Source organism: Notechis scutatus, chromosome 5 (genome assembly GCF_049901735.1).
Source record: "Notechis scutatus isolate UNSWTSFEM ecotype Mainland chromosome 5, rNotScu1.2, whole genome shotgun sequence".
NCBI classification, from domain to species: domain Eukaryota; kingdom Metazoa; phylum Chordata; class Lepidosauria; order Squamata; family Elapidae; genus Notechis; species Notechis scutatus.
The window spans coordinates 103820415-103843143 of record NC_142013.1 but is presented as its reverse complement, the minus strand read 5'-3'; the positions used below and the strand labels follow the sequence as shown (position 1 = coordinate 103843143).

At 41.9% G+C, this 22729-nt stretch overlaps 1 protein-coding gene across 4 annotated transcripts in view; it reads left to right on the top strand.

Moving 5' to 3' along the window:
* The window catches only part of PIBF1 (progesterone immunomodulatory binding factor 1), a 106624-nt gene that overhangs the window by 50403 nt on the left and 33492 nt on the right, over window positions 1-22729 (top strand). For all 4 annotated transcript variants that reach the window (XM_026673480.2, XM_087967422.1, XM_087967424.1 and 1 more), the window contains 2 exons: window positions 15810-15975; window positions 20456-20606. In XM_026673480.2, coding sequence (XP_026529265.1) covers window positions 15810-15975; window positions 20456-20606 — 317 coding nt within the window. The remainder of the gene's footprint in view (window positions 1-15809; window positions 15976-20455; window positions 20607-22729) is intronic.

Below are 22729 nucleotides of genomic sequence, written 5' to 3'. Positions count from 1 at the left end.
GAAATTGAAAGTATTTTTTCTCTTGGAGACAACTGTGGAAAATGTCTACATGTGATGCCGGTAAAGGAAAAAGTGAGAAATTTTCTGGGTAAGGGCTTGGTTCCACTTGGGGAGGAAGATGAAGTCCTTCAGGAGAGATTTGGAAAAATTTTATTGCCACTGAAGTTCTTCACCAAGGACTCTTTAACCTGTATGTCCTGGTTTTTTTTTTTTCTTCACACTCCTTTCTGACCCAGAATAGTTGCTTAGTGGACATACCTTCAAAAACGAAGATACATTGAACATCATGAAAGGTGTTCCTTATCTAAAGAAGCTTAGAATGGAATGGAATGGAATGGAATGGAATAGAATGGAATGGAATGGAATGGAATAGAATAGAATAGAATAGAATAGAATAGAATAGAATAGAATAGAATAGAATAGAATAGAATGAGAAAGAATGGAATGGAATGGAATGGAATGGAATAGAATAGAATAGAATAGAATAGAATAGAATAGAAAGAGAAAGAGAAAGAGAAAGAATGGAATAGAATAGAATAGAATAGAATAGAATAGAATAGAATAGAATAGAATAGAATAGAATAGAATAGAATAGAATAGAATAGAATGAGAAAGAATGGAATGGAATAGAATAGAATAGAATAGAATAGAATAGAATAGAATAGAATAGAATAGAATAGAATAGAATAGAATAGAATAGAATAGAATGAGAAAGAATGGAATGGAATAGAATAGAATAGAATAGAATAGAATAGAATAGAATAGAATAGAATAGAATAGAATGAGAAAGAATGGAATGGAATAGAATAGAATAGAATAGAATAGAATAGAATAGAATAGAATAGAATAGAATAGAAAGAGAAAGAATGGAATAGAATGGAATGGAATAGAATAGAATAGAATAGAATAGAATAGAATAGAATAGAATAGAATAGAATAGAATGAGAAAGAATGGAATGGAATGGAATGGAATAGAATAGAATAGAATAGAATAGAATAGAATAGAATAGAATAGAATAGAATAGAATAGAATAGAATAGAATAGAATAGAATTCTTTATTAGCCAAATGTGATTGGGCACACAAGGAATTTGTCTTGGTGCAAATGCTCTCGGTGTACATAAAAGAAAAGATACATTCGTCGATAGTCAAGAATCATCAGGTACAACATTTAATAATAGTCATAGGGTACAATAAGCAATTAAATCATACTAGGAAACAGTCAGTATAAATCCTAAGGATACAAGCGACAAAGTTACAGTCATACAGTCACAAGTGGGAGGGATGGGTGAAAAGGAGTGATGAGAAGATTAATAGTAATAGTAGTGCAGACTTTGTACAATGTTGAGGGAATTATTTGTTTAGCAGAGTGATGGCATTCGGGAAAATACTGTCCTTGTGTCTAGTTTTCTGATGTGTAATGATCTATAGTTTTGAGGGAAGGAGTTGAAACAGTTTATGTCCAGGATGTGAGGGGTCTGTAAATATATTCACAGCCCTCTTTTTGACTCGTGCATTATACAGGTCCTCGATTGAAGGCAGGTGGGTAGTAATTGTTTTTTCTGCAGTCCTAATTATCCTCTGAAGTCTGTGTCTGTCCTGTTGGGTTGCAGAACCAAACCAGACAGTCATAGAGGTGCAGATGACAGACTCCATCATTCCTCTGTAGAACTGTATCCGCAGCTCCTTGGGCAGTTTGAGCTTTCTGAGTTGGCGCAGAAAGAACATTCTTTGTTGTGCTTTTTTGATGATGTTTTTGGTGTTAAATGTCCATTTTAGGTCTTGTGATATAATAGAACCTAGAAATTTGAAGGTCTCTATTGTTGATACTGTGTTGTCTAGTATTGTCAGAGGTGGTAGTGCATGAGTTTCTTCTAAAGTCTACCACTAAAGTCTACAGTTTTGAGTGTGTTCAGTTCCTGATTGTTCCGGTTACACCACAAGGCAAATTAGCTTATAGATATGGACTGTTGGCCCATACTTCCTACATAGCTCTTCCATGTCTAATTTTAAGGAACATTTGGCTCTGGAGTGATTCTTCCTTTAAAGCTTTTCTGCAATTATTGTTACTTTTTCCAAGCACACACACTGGTTTGCTAAAAAAGAAAAGACCACATGATTGCCCAAGCCTCCATTGGAAATACTGAGATGTCCGCTTGGGAGTTGGAAACAACCAGTACGAGTTGTGGATCTCACAGGACATACAGGCTAAAGAGTTCTTGGTGGAGACCTTCAGTGGGTATGAAATTCCAAATCTCTCTTGAAGGACTTCATCTTCCTGCCCAAGTGAAACCAAGCCCTTTCCCAGAAAAATTTCTCATCCAAAAAAACAAAAACAAAACCACCATCCAGTAAGAGTTGCAGATCTCATAGGACATACAGTTTGAAGAATTCTTGGTGGAGAACTTCAGTGTGAGTGAAACATTCCAGGTCTCTCCCAAAGGATTTCACCTTCCTCTCCGAGTGAAACCAAGCCCTTACCCAGAAGATTTCTCACAACAAACTTTGAGTAGGATTTGGGCTGGGAAGGGCAACTAGGATCAGTGCCACGATTGGCTTTCCAGTCTTAAAACTCTGGAAACCATGAAAGAGCTTCTAAACTGAAAGCCTCCCGAAAGCCCAACTTTGAAAATTTGTAAAATTCAGAGCCACGAGTTGAGAGAAGCCCAAGGAGCTGTGTTAGCTCTCCTTCCCTCTGAACAGTTTAGTCCTTAAGGGAGGAAGCAACATGAAGAGACCACTCGAGTCCTGCATTGGCAAAGCCTACATTTTAATGCACAATGCTCAGGATCCCAAAGGTTCAGATTTAGATAGATATATAAATAAGCTACCTTGAATTATCTAGATTTAACTATCTAGATTTAGGTATTCAATGAGGAAATATGTGTTTGTGTATATAAACATATCTATCATATCTGTATCATATCTATCGTCTGTCTATTATCTATCTCTATCATCTCTCTTAATCATCTGTCTGTCTTGTCTGTATCTATCAATCATCTATCTATCATCTCTCTCTCTCTCGATCATCTAAGACAGATGTCTGTCTCTATCTCTATATCTATTTATCGACACATATATGCATGCACATACACACAAAAGTATGTATATGTATGTATGTATATATAGTATATATATATATATATATATATATGGGTCTTTGGTTATTTGGGTTTTTTCCCGCATAAAATTGGGAGTATCTAGGCAACGTTTCGATGAGAAGCACAGAGCCGAAGACACAAGCCTGAAGATGATGAATGAGACTTCATAGAAACGTTGCCTAGATACTTCCAATTTTATGCGGGAGAAAATCCAAATAACCAAAGACCCACATACAAATACCCGCGAGAACCTCAGAAAACATATATGTGTGTGTGTGTGTGTGTGTGTGTGTGTATGAAATATAATATATGTGTATGTGTGAATATATATTTATATACATGCATGCATACCTGCATACATACATACATACATACATACATACATACATACAGGTACAGTGTATCTAAGTCCACCCAAAAAAAAACTTGCTTAGAATAAAAGGGCAGATTTGGGAAAATAACTCCAGGGTTTGTACCCATAAGCTATAAAGAAGAGATTTCATCACATTAAATTAAGAGAAGAAAAACAAAGTAGAGGATTATCCAAATGTATTCTCACACAGAAATAAATTTCACGGAGAGCATTCATTTCCCTTTTCAGATTACGAGGTAAGGTTATGATTTGTGTGCAAAATGGAGGGGGCTTCCTCCCCCCCGTAAGAATCTATCCTTACAAAACAAGTGTCTGCAAATCAAAATCCTTAGGATTTATCCTTTCGTAATTCATCTCAATTTGCTGCTTAACGTATAAATCACACAAGGGAGGAGGAGTCTTCTAACCACATAACAGTCGAGCTTTCTCAAAACAAATGCACACAAAAACCTTAAGTCAGTTATAAAATGAGGTTATCTTTTCTCTCTAAAAATATGTGGCTGAAAAATAAGGAATTTAAAACTAATGTAATTAAACGCAACCCGGGGATTGAATTATTGGACCACGTTGCTGTTATTTTATCATCATATGATGTATACCAAACATGCCAGAACTTCCAAACTAAATATCAAGCCTTGTTTGAAACTTGTTTTGTTATTTTGGCAAACATATTGCCATATTGTTTTAAATTGTCTAACTGCCCTCTAACTTTGCTATTTGGAAGTCAGAGGAACCACTGCAGTTCCTGAAAGATCTCAAGAGAATTCTCACCAGATAGTAGAAATTACTGTCGACTGTCTCTGGCAGTGATTCCATTTTTTCATGGGGCTGTTGATGAAAATAGGAATGCCAACACGATCTCCAACGTCCAATGACAGTGTTGTGATTCGCCGGCAACCTGTGCAGACGGCAGCAGAACCGGACAGTGGGGAAGAACGTGGACCAGCCCTGGAGTCTGGAGAGGACTCAGACGAGGGTCCTGTGTCCTATACAGAGATGCCAGGCGCATCTGGGAGTGGGGTGCTTCCCCCAGAGCCTCCGGAATCTGGCAGCAGTGAGGCAGAGGAACAAAGGGAGCCTGTTTCCAGCGTGGATGTGCACAGAGCTGCTAGAAGAAGAAACACTGTTACACATGGAAAGGTTTATTTATGGATGCTGAAATGGACACCTGAAGAATGGAAATGGTGTCCATTCAAAGGACAATGAGGGACAATTTTATTGAGGGGGGAAGGGAGCAATTAATAAAAATCACAGCCTCGCAGTGCCACAACCCCGTGAGTGAATTCTCGTTTGGCCTTCGCAGCGTCTGGTGATGATGTTCTATCAAAACGGCCCTCCTCGGGATGGGTGCCCTGGGCAGAAGGCCAGGAAGGGCTGATTTCTCTGTTTTGCAGAAAGGTTTGGCAGCCCCCTCCTTTCTCACTTTGGCGGAAAGAGTGAAGATGTTCAAATAGCGTTTTCTCTGTTTCTCATTATGTTTTAAAAAATCTTGATTTCCTTCCAGCCGATTTTGGAGGCTGAACAGGATTCCCCCACTTTTTTTTCCCCCTCCTGCATTACTCTTCCTTCCACCTCTCCCTCTGTTTTTCTTTTTTTTTTTCCTTTGCCCTGTAACTTTATTACCTTGTTTTTTTTCAGTAGGAAAACAAAAAATCAGAGACCTCACCAAGATAAGGTTTGGATCTGCTAGTTGAAAAGTCCCGGGCTCATCATCTGACAGGGAAATAATCTAGACCTAATCAGATACTACCGATGTGATAATCTGAAAAGAAAACACGCAAGGCCCTCGCCTTCCTTTTTATCCAAATCTATATTCCCTTGGGAAAATACGGCCCCTCAGACTTATGACAAGCTGTTCTTGCAGGTTGATTGGATCTTAAATCAAAAGTTCAGAAAACCAAAACACCAAATGACAAGGGTTGGCAGTTTTTCAGACCAGCTTCAAAATAAAAAGTTAAAGCCGTCCAATCGGCTTTAGAATAATGAACAGCTTAGATGTGTGGATAAAAGCATCCGTTAAAAACAGCCTATTTTCCCAAATTACCTTAAAAGAAGATGTTTGCTGCAGCGGAAGCTCAGCGAATGACGGCCAATCAATTGAGAGAGCATGTTCCTCCAGTTTCAAAATGAGCTCTTGCATCCTATAGGATGCTGCCACAAGAAGACATCGGTATTCATCTGGCTAGCATCCTGTCAGTACGTGAGAGAGTTGAGGGCTGTTTGGAAAGTGAAACAGTATTTGCTGTGTGAGCAAGAAGGAGACAGCAAGGAGCCTGGCCGTGGCTTAGCTCAATTGTTCTGTACTAAAGCTGCCTGATGCTGTGAAACTAAAACTAGAACTCCTTTCCTCGTGTTTTACAAGTGAGCACCTAGAAGCCAAGAGGAACATACGTGCCAAATTTCAAGTTTGTAGGCTTTATGGTTCTGGAGATTTTGTGATGAGGCGTGAGGGTTGTTTCACTTTTATAGATATCTATATCTATATTGATTAGGTAGATAGATAGATAGATAGATAGATAGATAGATAGATAGATAGATAGATAGATAGATGGATGGATGGATGGATGGATGGATGGATGGATGGATGGATGGATGGATGGATGGATGGATGGATAGATAGATAGATAGATAGATAGATAGATAGATAGATAGATAGATAGATAGATAGATAGATAGATAGATAGATAGATAGATAGATAGATAGATAGATAGATAAAAGCCATGGCATATATGAGGACTATATATTCAAGGAAATTTACAAATGTATCTTACATGCATATATTGCTGTTTTCTCCTCCAGTTTATGTAGAGAGAATATTAAAAGGATCGTATATTTAGCATTAAGTGCTTTGCTAATGCAAGTCTTAACTCAATGGTGACTTTTGCAACTGAGATTATTAATTCATAAAGTTAATCCACCCAGAGTTACTCTATGGTAAAATGGGCGGCCAATGAATTTGATAAATAATAGTAAAGACATCAAGGATACTTGTTCGCCTTCCTCAAATATACTAAATGATTCCATAGGGGTGTTCACAAATAAAGACTAGGTGGCAGGAGATGGTTTTCCAGGTTTGTTCTAACTATGGTTTAAGGCAGGGGTGTCCAACCTTGGCAACTTTAAGACTTGTGGATTTCAACTCCCAGAATTCCTCAGCCAGCTGGCTGAGGAATTCTGGGAGTTGAAGTCCACAAGTCTTAAAGTTGCCAAGGTTGGACACCCCTGGTTTAAGGCAAAGCCAATGATAATTACCACATGGCTCTTCATTCAGGGATGATTGTTGTTGTTTTTGACTAATACCGTCCTTTTTCAACACTTGAGTGCAACTAACACGAATCCTGCTCCGTGCTTAACAGTCCCAGGCATATATTTCCCATACGTACATAGTTATTTCTCTTTAACCCAAGAAATGGAACAAAGGTTGTACATTGCTCAATAACGATTATGATTCATTTATCGTGGTTTTTATTTAATTGCTGGCTTTGTACTGTATTTTTTGAAAAGGGCAGCTGTTCTTCTCTGGCTGTGGGGAGCATCCGAATTTGGTACTCTGAGCCATGCCAGTTTGCTTGTCCTGTATGTAAGAGTTAAGTACCTTCCTTGGCTGGTAGGATGAAGACCTGGCCATGGGAGAGGAGGTCAATGTTTCTTCACGAGGAGCCCGATCTGTGCAACCAGCTTTCTCCCTCCCTTTCCCTTTTGGGTTCGAGACCACCATTACAACTACAACTAAGGTGGAACCCAACATATCACATCAGGGCTTCTCCTTTATGTGTGCTAGCCTAGTGTGTAAACGTGCTGAATGAGACAGTAAAATATTCACTCTTCATGTCCCAAAGATGTTTTTTCAAGCGGCAACTGGACTTTCCGGTTTTTCTTTGAAGACGTTTTGCTTGTCATCCAAGAAGCTTCTTCGGCTTTTCTTCTTCAGCTTCTTGGGTGGGAAGCAAGACGTCTTCAAACGAAAAACCGGAAAGTCCAGTTTCCTCTTGAAAGAAAAGCATCTTTGGGACAAAATCATGACCTGGATGACTCAAAATCTCCGTAGACATTCATTCTTCTTTCTTCTTCTTCTTTCTTTTGCTCATTTGTCTTTTTCCACGCTCTTTAATCCCTTATGGCATGCAAGTTGCTGTTGACTCTTCCAGGAAGGCGTCAAAAGTACCTTCCTCGGGCTGCAGTACACCCCAAAACCTGTGGCTAGCTTCACAGCAGGTCTTGCTCCGATTAAACCTTGTGCCGGGTTCCGGCAGGCTTGAAGCGGCATTCACGGCTGTCTTAAAAGTCGTGGGCGGAATTGAGGCAGCTATCCAGTAGAGCAGTGATCCCCAACCTTTTTTATGGCGCGCCCGGTACCGGCATTAGCTGGGCGCCGCCATCTTTTTGATGAAAAAGTGCTTCCGGTGACCTCACCGGAAGCACTTTTTCATCAAAAAGATGGCGGCACCAGCGCTTCGTGAGCTTTTCCGGGTAGAAATGGCTTTCTACCCGAAAAGCTCACCGAAGCGCATGCGCCGCCATCTTTTTGATGAAAAAGTGCTTCCGGTGAGCTTTCTACCCGGAAAAGCTCACCGGAAGCACTTTTTCATCAAAAAGATGGCGCCCAGCAAACCAGCGGCCCGGTAGGACTTGTTCCACGGACCGGTACCGGTCCGCGGACCGGTGGTTGGGGACCCCTGCAGTAGAGCCCTTGCAGTGGGGGTGTCAGCCCTGAAGCCATTTTGGGAGCCTCTTTAGGATTGCCACAGCAAGGCCAGGTGGAGCTGTGGGAACATGAGGCAGGAGGTAAAATAATAAATAAAATAAATAAATATATTTTATTGTCATTGTACATATATACACAGTATACACATCCAACGAAATTCACATAACACCCAGACCAGACCCAACATAGACACACACACACACACACACACACATGACAATCCCCAAAGTCACCTCCCACCCGCCAAAATTCCCTGCCCCCTTAAAAACACACAAGCATCCGCACAACAGCCCAAGTAATACTGTCCAATAGCTCACTGATGGTGGTATTTAAGTTCATCGTTAAGTGCAATTATAGCTCTGGGATAAAAACTGTTCAGAAAACGTGTGGTCCGAGTTTTAATTGTTCTGTATCTCCTGCCAGAAGGCAACAGTTCACAAAGATTGTAAGCAGGATGGGAAGAGTCTCTGAGAATGTTGTGTGACTTCCTCAAACAGCGAGATGCGAAGATGTCTTCCAGGGCTGGTAGCTGGAGCCCGATGATATTCTGGGTAGTTTTAATGATTCTCTGTAAAGCTTTTTGGTCTGCTACAGAGCTGCTCCCGTACCATGCAAGAATGCCGTATGTCAGGACACTCTCAATGGTGCTGCGGTAGTAGGACAGAAGTAGATGCTGAGATAGATTTATCTTCCTGAACATTCACAGGAAATACAGCCTCTTCTGTGCCTTCTTTACAAGCATGTTAACATTCATAGTCCATGAGAGGTCCTCCGAGATGTAAGTGCCCAGGCAGAGATAGCTGGGGGATGTGTAGCCAAAATAGCATTTTTCCCCGTGGGAGCCAAGGACGCTCTACCAGGTGTTGGAAGGGCATGGACCAAAGCCAGCCGGAATTGGGACTATGACCTGATTGGACCATGTGAGGACATGTGACCTGGGAGCAAGAACTTGGGCTTTTGATTTGCATGGGGGTCCTTTAGAGTCGGATTTTTACCAGCTGTGCCAATATGACATCCCAAATAAAATTACCTGAGGAATCTGTAGGCCTCAGAGTTTTGATTGATTTGGGGTTGTGACTTGGAACCCTGACAGGGGGGGGTTCTTTAAGGTGGGGTCACCAACTCCCAGGCAGCGGACCGGAAGTTTCTGACACACACACACACCCCGATGGTCTCCAGTGCACCAGAAACCTGGCCAGGCAAACAAGCGAAGCCCCACTTGCGTAAGCATGGGACACGGGTAGCACGCAAAACTATGGGCCCCCCTCCCATCAATTCACAGAAGAACCTTTCTCCACAGAACTGGTCCCAGGTGCCCCCAAAAGTTGGGGGCCACTGCTTTAAGGGAAAAGGGAGCATATGCAGAAACATGGTCATTTCATGTAAAAGACTGGGAGCGATCTCAATCAGCAGGCAAAAACATAGTTTGCGTAGTACACTTTCTGTCCCAGCTACCTTAAGTGGAACAGAACCACTTTCAGAAATTATTATTTTTATATATATATAAATATATACATATATATATGTATTTATTTATCCTTCCAATCCACACCCAGTTCAAAAAGATGCAGCTAAACTTTTAAAAATTGGATGAGGATTAAGGACAACTATTATTATTATTTTTTTTTAAATTTCTAAATGAAAGGAACGTGGCCAGATTTTCCTGGCATTAACTACAAGGTTGGATTTATGAAACTGAAATGTGCTGTATGTTCCGTTTAAGTTTGAGAATTCGGTATTGTTCCATTGATTGATGTCGATTCAGTTATGATCCAGATGTTCCTGTTGTTTTGCCTGCAGTGTGCTCTCAACATCTGGGTGCCATCAACATTTTTAAAGCAACGATTGGCTTTTTGTTAGGGATTGCCAGGGAATATCATTTCTGATTACTCGGTTCATGTGAGTTTAATGGGTTTTCAGGAAAAGTATTTTCTATTTACTTTCTAAATAACTTTCAGTCCTCTAGCATGTGCTTCACCATGCTGCAGATGTTATCAGCACCCAAAATCTCAAAACTATGAGCAGACATAGGCCGCAGGGTGACCTCTAGATATTTGAACCATTCCATATAACCCGTCAAGGGAATTGTGGTCCAGACTCGGAAGTTCATCAGGTTTTCTGCCCACTTATTACAGGAATAAACCACAGCTACCACTTGAATGCAGTTGAATCTTTACTTGGATTCAGTAATATTTCAGAGCTGAATCAGATTCCTGTTTACTGGAATAGCAAAAGGAGCATCTGTTAGATACAAGTTAATATGAATAGTTGAGGCTGGCTGATTTGTTTGTCTTTTCACTCATCTTCCTGGCTTACTTTTGGGTTCCTAAGCCAAGATAGGTTCCTACAAGGCTACCCAGAGTTGATCTTGATCTCATTTCTGAGCTAGGGCCTTTGATGAAGAAGTAGCTCCAGTAGAAAAGATGCCCAATCTTGGCACATGTCAGATTCAGCCAGACCTTTGCAGAGGAGAAGATGGCTAGATCAATCCTGGGTCACATTTGGGTGTTGTAGAGGCGTGTGGGGTGTCCAGCAGTGTCATTCTGTCGAGGAACCACAAGGTTGTGGTATTGTGCAGCCTTGTGCAGCCCTGAATTCAAAGTCTCAGCCACAATACTATTCTGTCAGGTAAAACAGGGGTCCCCAACCACCGGGCCGCGGACCGGTACCGGTCCGTGGATCACTTTGCACTGCCCAGCGCTCAGTTTTGAAGGCACTCCTCAGCCCGGCGCAGTTGCTGAATCTGCAGCTGAAACCCTCCGTTTTAAATGTCCCAATAGAAAAGAATATCTGTACACTCAGGGTTGCAATGAGGAGGCATTGGCGCTCCTGAACTTGGTGGTTTGCTGGCAGACGTTTTATTACCCGACTAGGTAACAACATCAGATGTTACCTAGTCAGGTAATGAAACGTCTGCAAGCAACCACCAAACTCGGACTCCTTCCCCCACGCCCCGGTCCTTGAAAAAGTGTTTCTGCGTGAAACTGGTCCCTGGTACAAAAAAGGTTGGGGACCACTGAGGTAAAAGACTATAAAACGTGTAGGATCTCCTGCTAGATGACCTACAAGGTCCCTTCCAACTCTGATTATCTGTTATCTGTTACAAATGGGATGGAGCTTTTCCAAGTCTTAGCCATAAATATAGTCTTGGTTTGGATGTTGACTAGCTATGAGTCACCCATTTCCTGCCTAAGCAGGGGGTTGGACTAGAAGACCTCAAAGGTCCCTTTTAACTCCGTTATTCTATTCTGTTCTGTTCTATTCTATATTCTGTTCTATATATTCTGTTCTATATTCTATTCTATTATTCATTGAGAGGGAAAGGAGTGATGGGCCCAGGCATCAGAGAAAAAGTGAAAGCTTACACAAGGAAACCACAAATGTCTTTAAGGAAGGAATATGCGATACAGAGAATTGGGCTGCTGTAGGAGGAAGATAAAGATCATGATGGGTTTCATCTAAATAGTTATAAAACCTTTTTTTAAAAAAAAAATATTTCTATACACAGCCTCTGAAATACAGCGAGCTACAATGCTTAAATATATGTTATGAAGCCCATAAACATATATGAAGTGATATATCCACTCATAGCCCTGTTAAAGCAGCTTTGGTGTTTTATTTGCCTTGGTCTTAATAAATGACTAATTGCTGAGATATCCTCTGTCCATTTTATTGCTCGCTGTTGCATTCCATTGTTTAGAATAATGGGAGAGCCGAACTGAATTTCTCGAAATGCATATTTGGGATTCCTGCAGGGCTTTAGTAGAATTGCGGGGCAGAGGGGAGATCTTCAGCCCAGAGCCGCAAAATACAGAATTTCCCTTCGTTCGGCAATTGCAGTTTCCCAACCGAAGCTCACCAAAGGCCGTTCCAGTGAAAATCATGATAAGGAGGTGCTTCATTTGGGCACGAGAACATTCAGCTTTTTTCATTTTGACAAGTTTCCTTTCTTCTCCCCCCCCCCACCCATTCCATATGCGATAAGCCCAACAACTGTGTTACTACCAGGTACTCTCTTAACAACTGGCAAAAAAACGGTCGTAAAATGAGACAACAATTCATTTAACAATGATCTTGCTTAGCATTTAGCAATGGGAAATTTTGGACTCGGTTGTGTTCGTAAGTCAAGAACTACCTGTTTGTCATCGTATTACATTTTTAGAGAGAAACCTACTATTAAATTATTACATTTTAGAGAGAAACGTGCTATTAAACTTGCTGTGTAATATTTAGCTGGTGTGTTTGTTGACACCCTGGATCTTTCATCTTACTGCTTGGCTTTTCTTTTCGACCTAACTTCAATCCTGGGTCAGGGTGGAAAGAAGTCAAAGACATTTGTGTCTTAATGCACTAATTCATCCCTTCAAACGAACAGCAACCCTACTGTAAGAAAACCATACTTGGCCCCTTTTAAACCCCCATCCATTTGTGCTCCCAAAAACAAGGCTTTTCCTAAGAAAAAGATGACACACACATTTTGTGCTCCTGCCAAAGGTTAACCATGAGTAAAGAATCATTTCTTTATTTTATTTTAGTCTTTTGCTGTTTTTAACAAAGGTTCTACTTAATAGATCACAATATTCTTTTCGCTTATGACTGCGGTTTCTGCACATTCTAAATTATTTGCATTTCTTTTCGGTGGGACCTACGCTCCTGCTAGATTAGGAATGACTCTGTTAATAAGATTTCAAATTACATTCCTCTGTTGCCATTTTGATGCAAATGAGTTCGTTTCTACTTTGTTTGGTCTTTCGTTTATAAATATTGGTTGCTAAATTCAGCTGAATGCATCAGAAAGGACTATTTTTTTTTCCTCCCAAGGTAGCAGTGATTGCCGTGAATAAAATATTACTACAAAGTAGAGGAAAAAATCTCAGTTGGGATAAACAGCTTTACATAGAGCCATAAGCCTTGCGTCTCTCAAAAAAGAAAAGAAAAAGAGAGAGAAAGAGACTTCACTGAAGCCAAATGCAGAATTCTGCGTGTGCTTCATTATCAGACAGAAAACAAACCGAATATTTAGCAAAGACCTTGAATCACTTTCATTGTTTTGATCAGCAAAAATTCTGCTTAAAAGAAAATAGCAGACATTAAGTGTTGGCTCTCATCTGGGAATGGTTGTTGAGGGGGGAGGAGAAGAACTACCTGTACAGATATAGGTAGAGAGAGTTATATATTATTTTTGCTCTTTGAAGAAAGTATAATACATTGTTCTCTGCTTGTCTGATGAGGATGGTGCTCATGATGTCTTGTTATAGCCCTTCAGCAAGGAACCTGGTCATATGCGACGTTGTTCAGAAATATTCAGAAACTTTGATAGCTGAAGTAACATAGCACTTATATTAGAAGCACAAAGGCCCTTCTGGGTTGAAATACTTAGCCAGTGACATCACTGTTGCCTGGGGGTACACAGATTAACAATTTAACAGATTAACAGAGTTGGAAGGTACCTTGTAGGTCATCTAGTCCAAACCCCCCCCGCCCAACCAGGAGACCCTACACCATTTCTGAAGGATAGCACTCCAGTCTCTTCTTGGAAGCCTCCAGTGATGAAGCTCCCACAACTTCTGCAGGCAACTTCTGTTCTATTGGGGGATTCCTTGATCAGTTTCCATCCATTATTCCTTGTCTGGCCTCTAGGTGCTTTGGAAAATAGCTTGACCCCTTCCTCTCTGTGGTAGCCCCTCAAATATTGGAACACTGCTATCATGTATCCCCTGGTCCTTCTCTTCATTAGACTAGCCATGCCAAATATTTGCAACCGTTCATCATATGACACCCAGAAGATGACCAGATAAGATATAAGATATAAGATAAGACAGTGATCCCCAACCTTTTACGCCGCCCCGGTATCCCCAACCTTTTTATGGCGCGGCCCGTACCAGCATTAGCTGGGCGCCGCCATCTTTTTTGATGAAAGGTGTTTGGTGACCTCACCGGAAGCACTTTTTCATCAAAAAGATGGCGGCGCCAGCGCTCCGGTGAGCTTTTCCGATGAGTGCGCCGCCATCTTTTTTGATGAAAACGTGCCCGGTGAGCTTTCTACCCGAAAAGCTCACCGGAAGCACTTTTTCATCAAAAAGATGGCGGCGCCTGCAAGCCAGCGCCCGCAGGTAGGACTTGTTCCACGGACGGTGCCGTCCGCGGACCGGTGGTTGGGGACCCCTGAGATAAGAGATAAGATAAGATAACCTTTATTGTCATTTTTTTTTCCCTGTGGGCACACCGACACACATTAAAAATGAAATTCTGTTACCTGCTCTCAAAAGTGTACACATGCATAACACACCTATAGACATAACACACCTATAGACATACATATAAATATTAATCACCGATCATCTTGAATACGTAGTGGAAAGAGGAAGCTTGAGAGTTGACAAGGTTGATACTGTATGGAACAAAATTGTGGATGAATCTGGATGTTCTGCTTCGGATACCAGGAAGCCCCCTCCCAAGGAAAGCAGATTGTGAAGAGGATGTGTAGTTGGGGGCTTCTTTCTTGTTCCCAGCTGAAGCGAAGGGCAGGAGCTCAACCCCGCCTCACGACAGCACTCGGGTCTCAAACACGGGCTTGCTAACCTCCAACCCAGCATCCTAACCACGCGAGCCACCATACTCCTTGATAGCTCTATTTCAAAGCATCAACGGTCTGTTGAATTTTGCCCCCCCCCCCCTCTCTCTCTCAGCTGAAAAATGATATAACGGCAGGGAAGAAATGGCTTGGCCTTTTGATTTTGTCGCAAAGGTGCTTTTTCAGGAGGCAACTGGGCTTTTCTTGTTTTTTCTTTGAAGACGTTTAGCTTCTCATCCAAGAATCTTCTTCAGTTCTGACTGGATGGTGGGGAACGGAAGGATTGATACTCCTTGCAGACAGCTGGTCATTTGCCTCCTTTTAGAGGGTCTTTGAAGCGCTTGGAGGTTTATCTGTGTCCTCAGGGTCACCTGAGTAGTGCTAATAGTTCCTGTAGTCTGCAGTTTTTTTCCTCTAGACATCCATTCCTACTCCCACACCATTCAAAGGGTGTTCGTCAGTGGTGGTATTCTACTGGTTTGGACCGGTTCTGCTGAGCCGGTAGCGGCGATGAGCATCGGAGACCAAACCGGTTCTCTCCGACGCTCTGTGTTGGACCCGCCCGCCCGCCCATACTTAACCTTTATGTCCTACTTTTGAAGTGCAGCTGCTTTGCACGGCACAGCAATTGCCACGCGGCAGCTGCTGAAGCGACAGGGAGAGTGCAGGATTGCAGGAGGTGACTCAAAATGCCTCCGCGCCTGCGCAAAGTGCGCGTTTGGTACATATGCACAAAGTGTGTATATGCGCACCAAGCGCGCACACCAAGCCACGCCCACCGAACCAGCGGTGACCATTTTTGAAATGCATCACTGGTGTACATCCCAGATTGCGTAGCTAAAAGTCTATAGTGATTCTCAGTCATCCAAGTCACGGTTGCCTTGAAAAGTGCCATTTCAGGATATATTTTTTTCTTTGAAGAAAAAGCACATTTTTTTTTCTTTTTCCTGAAGAAAGCACCTTTGGGAACAACCATGACCTGGATGACTGAGACTCTCTACAGATCGTTTTGGTTTTGCTGTGGCCACATTTTTTTGCTTTGCTTTGGGCTTTTAGATACCGGCAGCTGCAGCTGAGCACTGAAAACAAAGTGGCTGAACTTCTCCACCAGAGCAAACTCAAATCTTTTGAGAGCGAACGAGTGCAGCTAATCCAGGAAGAGACCTCCAGGAACCTCTCACAGTGTCAGCTGGAGTGCGAAAAGTATCAGCGGAAACTGGAAGTACGTAAGAAAGCGGTTTTTTTGGTGGACTCTCAGCCAGGTCACTTAATAATGAGGTTAAATTGACAGAACCAAGGCTGGGCCTTTTCTTCTGGGCACGTAGGGAGAAGATTCCTAAATAACATGATGCCCAAGAGCAATTGCAGGTAGTCCTTAACTTACAACCACAAATGAGCCCGAAAATGTATAGTGAGACGTTTGCCAAGTGAGTTTTGCTACACCTTACGAGCTTTCTTGCCACCATTGTTAAGCAAATCACGGCAAGTTGTTCCATTAGGAACACCGTTGTTAAGTGAATCTGGCTTCCCTCATTGACTTGGCTTGGCAGAAGATCGCAAAAGGGGGATCACACAACCCCGGGACATCACAACCGTCATAAATGTGAATCAGTTGCCCAAGCGTCCCAATTTTGATTACATGACATTGCAACGGTATGAAAAACGGTCATAAGCCCCTTTTTCAGTGCCCTGTAACCTCGACTTAAGACCACAACTGAGCCCAGAATTTATGTTTGCTAAGTGAGACAATTGTTACGTGAGTTTTGCCGCACTTTTAACGATTTTTCTTGCCACGTTTGTTAAGTGAATCGCAGCAGTTGTGAAGTTAGTGACATGGTCGTTAAGTAAATCTGGCTTCCCTTGTCCTTAGATTGCAAAAATATGATCACTGTCAACTCATAAAATATCCCTGTGGTCTTTTTAGAGTTGCCAACAGAAAGGGAGGAGGGAGCAGTGCAGCAGCTTGCAAAACCGAAACTGCATTCCATAAATGTTTTCAAAGATAGTAACTAGGTGACTGAAGTTTCTGCCATGCAAAATTCTAACTGGAGAGCATGATGGATGACTCTTAGCTATGGATGTGTCCCATTGGAGAATATGAATTACGATACATCCAATGGATGGGGGGGAAATCCAGGGTCAAGGGTGACAATGAATGATGTGTCTCAGAGTCAGCTACACCCAGGCAGTGCCGGCATGTTAACTCCCAATAAATCCTTTTGAAGTTTTGGAAGTTTGGCTCGAGACTCATGATTTAAATGGGGGGGTAACTGCCAGAATCCTGACAGCCACATGATCTCCAAACACTGCAAGCGTCATAACTAGGAACCAGTTGTCAAGCATCTGAATATAAATCACATGGCCACGGGGATGCTGCAGTGGGCATAGGTGTGGAAAAACGGTCATAAGTTCCTTTTTCCAGTGCCGCTGTAACATCAAACAGTCACTAAACGAACAGTAAGTTAAGGACTACTTGTATTAGTAATAGATGAAGAAAAAAATCTAATGGAGATTCTTAAAATTATGCTTGTAGTGATTAGCTTAAATGTTCTGCTCCCCAAACACGGCAAACCCTCTGATGTGAATTCAAAAGATTCCTTTATTAGGAATGCTGGCAGCCCCAGCAAAAGGTTTCTCTCACAGGTTAACATGACCATCTGTCCAGAAGATAAATAGTTGTCTGCCACACCTATTCATATCCGCCCCCTGCCTTTTATCCCCAGAGCTAGGGTGTGGCTTCGCTAGCAGCGGTGGCTCTTCCTTCCCAAGGATCGGCTCATAGATTTCCACTGCTCTCCTTTCCTCTGCCTTCTGCACAGCCGTGCGAGAGGCACTGGACCCAGCTGTTCCTCCTCTTCCTCATCAGCCACATCCAGACTGGGGGCTGACGGACAGCCCAAGCTTTGCCTCTTGACACTCTCTCTCTCTCTCTCTCTCTCTCCCTCCCTCTCTCTCTCTCTCTCTCTCTCTCTCTCTGGCAGCTCCATTCCCTCTTCGAGCTCTCAGATTGCCTTGAGGATGACTCTGACTCACATGCCACCTCCTCATCTGATTGGGCTGCTGGAGGGGCTGGCAACTGACAGGTCACAACAAAATTGAAACTTTTGGATTTCTGCTACGGGGGGCGGGGGGGAGTAGATGACACTTGGCCATGGCCAACTCACCACAGGACAACTCACTGCATGACAACATTAACATTCAAGAAATGGTGGAATGGAATCATTAAAGAAATGGTGCCAGAAAAGAAGGGACAGAGTGAAATGGCAATGGCAGAAATTAAAATTATTGATTTATTTTAAGTGGTTAAATAGAATTTTTAAATTGTCCTGCAACGAGTTGGCCATGGTGAATTTTTCCTCAGCGAGTTAGTTGTGGCGTCTCTCTCTCTCTCTCTCTCCCTTCCAGCTCCATTCCCTCTTCCCCTTCGGAGCCCCCAGGTCTCCCTGATGCTGACCCTGACTCCCACGCCTCTTCCTCCTCCTCTGATTCAGCTATTGCAGTGTCCACCAGCCGCCAAACCACAACTTTAAAGAAGTCACAGCTGCGTGCATTTTTTCACTTGAGTTTCTAAGTGAACATATAGGGCCACACCCTTTGCATAGGACAAAATGAAGCAGAATATTTTCTGGTTTTTTGTTTTTTTTTTTTTTTAGGTAAATACGACCGGTGCAAAAGTTTGAACACTCTTTTCATCAGAACTCGAAAACAATTACGTCACGGCAAGGTGGAAGTTCTTAAGAGCCACCATTCCCCCATCCTTGAATTACATCAGTTTATTTATTTATTTACACAGCATGCCCCGTTGGTCACGTGAACAAAAATTCAGATTCTTGGCAAGTGATTCGTTGATGGACAGCTGCAGTGTCCCAAGTTCATGATGATCACGTTTTGTGACCGTCCCACAAGCGAAGTTAACGGGGGAAAGCAAGATTCACTTAACGACTGCGTGTCACTAACTTCAGGGTGTTGGGGGCAATATACTGACTCTGTAAACCAGTGGTTGCCAACCAGTGGGCAGGGGACCACTGGTGGTCCGCGAGAAAATTTTGGTGGTCCTCAGAGAAATGTCACCCCCAAAGCACCCCCCAAAGCAATTAATCCAGGCTGTGCGGGAACACAAGGCTTTGCCGCCCACATGGCCCGTGGGAACACAAGGTTTGCGTCGCTTGCATTAGGAACAACACGAGATAGTAAGGGGAGGGGGGGAAAGGGCAGAGGGAGGGAACTTGCCCCACTTGCCCCACGCGCCTGGCCTGGCCACCGGGCTGCTTCTTTCTGCTTCTTTCTGCTTCTTTCTTCTTCTGCTTTTGGCTGCATGCAAGGAAAGCAGCAAAAGTCTTTCTTTCTCTCCCCCAAACTCCACCAGAAATGAGTCTTTGGGACCCTGCAAGGCATCCTGCTCCAAGATGCTGCGCTGGCAAAGACTCATTTCTGGCAGAGTTTGGGGGAGAGAAAGAAAGACTTCTGCTGCTTCTGCTGCTTTCCTTGCATGAAGCCAAAAGTCTCTCTCTCTCTCTCTCTTCCCCCTGAGAACAGCTGGAGACGGTATCCTGTGATCCCAAATAAAGAATGATCGGTAAGAAAACAGGGTGGGGATTTTCCTGCAGACCTTTATGGGGATTTTCCCAGGGTCTCTAGTCCGCAGGATTTAAAATTATGAGTTTGGTGGTCCTTGAGGCCCCTGCTGTAAACCGCTTAGAGAAGGCTGTAAAGCACTATAAAGCAGTATATAAGTCTAAGTGCTATTGCTATCACTATTTACCGCTGCAATGATTCGCTTAACAATAGTGGCAAGAAAGATCATAAAATGTGTGGTGGGGAATTCATGTAGTAACTTACCAAGAGAAACAATTGGTCTCAATTGTCTATGGAGGTTCTTAATCATCCAAGTCATGGTTGTCCCAAGGGTACTTTTTTTCAAGAGGTAACTGGACTTTCTGTTTTTTCTTTGAAGACGTTTTGCTTCTCACCCGAAAAGCTTCTTCAGCTCTGAGTGGATGGTGGGGAAAAGCAGTCAGAGCTGAAGAAGCTTCTCGGATGAGAAGCAAAATGTCTTCACAGTAAAAACAGAAAGTCCAGTTGCCTCTTGTAAAAAGAACCCTTAAGGACCTTTGGCCTCCATTGTGGACGTAAGTCAAGGACTACCCGTACTTCACTTGAACTCCAAACAGTATATTTCATCCCTTATTAAATTTCACTTTTCCCCGGCATGGTAAACAGGCCTCCATCTCATTTACATCTCTCCATTTCTCCACTCTGGGTGCTAATTCAATTCATAAAGGCGTTCATCTTTCTGGATCAAATCTTTTGCCTCTCGGCCTACCTAGATCTTTATAAGATAGTTTTCATGGCTCATTTGCACCCAGCACCCATGCCGAGGACAATCATTTTCCTATTTCTTGCAAATGTTACTTTTTGCAGCCCCTAAAATAAAAATAAAATAATTGCGGGGGAGGAGAGGGTGGTGGAAGAAAAACTGAGACTCTTTGTACAACTTTATATTCTGTTCCCAAGAGAGCTGGCGTTTATACCGAATCATGCTTTTTAACACAGCCCGAGACACTTAACCCAAGTTTAAAATTAAAAAAGGACTCGACCTAAGCTTGAAAATATTTGAATGGAGCATACATTTCTTTGTTTCCTCAATGATTTATTACTCTCTTAACTAACTTCCTTTTTTTTAAAAAAAAAAAAATTCTTAGGTATTAACGAAAGAATTTTACAGTCTTCAAGGACTGAGTGAGAAAAAGATCTCAGAACTTCAGGCACAAAATTCTGAGTACCAGGCAAGGCTTGACACGTACGAAAAACTCGAAAAAGAACTCGATGAGATAATCATGCAAACAGCAGAACGTAAGTCCTTCCGAATTATCCTTTATGATTCCGTCTTGGAATATATTTACAATCTAATGGCCGTTAATGAGATTGGTATCGTTATAAATTCAGGAATGTTGACTACCCATTCAGCATGCAGCTGTATACAATGAATTAGCATAAATATGTATTATATTACACCTTAATTAGCAGCTTGAATATCTATCGCCTTTTGAATATTGTTGAGGTAATTCCCCGTTAGGAGAATGAGCGCATACAGGGAGACGTATTTGAGAGGAGTGTTGGAATAATACACACAGAGCACACAGATACACTGTACAGTAAATGTAGGTTTTTACTTCCAGAAAGGTTTAAGCAAAGTCCAAAATAAGCAGTCCAAAGTCATCTTATGGCCGTTTGAGAAACCACACCTAATTACAGTTTTGCATTTTCTTAAAGATACAGTTTTAAAATGTTTATCCTGGTTTATATATTTCTAACCCAAATACCTGTTAGGTGACTTATATTCCTAACAAATATCTCCTAAAATTACTATGTTTTCTTTCTTTCTCTCTTTCTCTCTCTCTCTTCCTTTCTCACTACCAGAGCAAAATTGTGCTGGATTGTTCTTTTATAATGCATCTCTCTCCCTCCCTCCCTCCCTCCCTCCCTCTCTCTCTCTTTCTCTCCATTTCTCTCTCTCTTTCTCTCTTTTTCTCTCACACTCTCTCTCTATTTATCTCTCTCTCTTTTTTTTAAAAAAAAAAAACTTGCTTCCCCAGGCATGTCAGATCTTGCTCTCTTTTCAATTTGTTATCTCTCTCCATGGCATCTTTTGGAAAGTTTACTGTGAAAGTTGTTGCAGTAAAAGAAAAAGAAAAAAAAAGTGCTGAAGTCTACAACAGTGTCTCCGATGGCAGTAAATTTTAAACTAAAGGATTTTCTCTATCAGCAACAGAAGTGCCTGTTGCTGTGAGCAGTACCAGCACTTCTTAGACCGGGGTATGTGTGCATATTTGTGTGCGTTAGGCCTGAAATTCCTCTCCTGTGCATATAGCCCCGAATAAGTAGGATGGAAAGATATATCTTGTAGGGAATCCTTGCTTTGGGTCTAGGCACCAACTTCGTTTCTCGCCTGGTCCTACTCATTTATTTTAAAGTCTCAGTTTGTTTTAAAATAGTAGCAAGAGATTGAGATGGATGGATGGATGGATGGATGGATGGATGGTTCGATAGATCAATGGATAGATCGATGGATAGATGTTTTCGAATGAATTCCATAAATTCAAATCAGGTTATAATGGATATAATGAAGTTTAGACAAAAGTAAACATTTCATTCATTTAATTTTTGGTGCTCCCTGAGTTTGATTGTTTATCTGCAGAATATTTTTGTTACCTACCTAAAATTAAATGGATGGATGGATGCTTTCGAATGAATTCCATAAACTCAAATCAGGTTATAATGAATATCATTAAGATTAGACAAAAGTAAGCATTTCATTCATTTAGTCCTCGGTGCTCTCCAAATTTGGTTGTTTGTCTGCAAAATATTTTCCTTACCAACCTAAAATTAAATGATCCTTCTTAGTTATTTCAAAGTTTAGATATAAGGTGATATGGTTTCTTTCTTTCTTTCTTTCTTTCTTTCTTTCTTTCTTTCTTTCTTTCTTTCTTTCTTTCTTTCTTTCTTTCTTGATATGGTCATTGATATGAATGTCGTTCACCTTTCATGAATAAGATTTGGCAGAGGGGAAAAGGGGAGGAGGGAGTTATGGGCATGTCAAAAAGATACCCAAAGGATATGGAAACCAGGGATGGGTCCTTCAGAATGATGGTGTTGGCAAGCTCAAATCTGGTTTTATTTATCCAGGGTCAAAGAGGTTGTAGTGAAATCCCATGAGTGAACTTTTGGACTCTATTCCATTGCTAGTTTGGTTTTGATCGTGTCTTTTTTGACCAGACGTTTTGAAAAGTCCCTAGTTTTGAATTCTGTTTGCAGACCATCCAAAATTTGAGAACTACAGACAGCCTTTGACTCACAACGGTTCATTTAGTGGCTGCTGAAAGTTACAGCGACACTGAAAAAAGTGGCTTATGACCGTGGCAACATCCCCCACGGTCACATGATTTACCTTCGGACACTTGGCAATAGGTTCATAT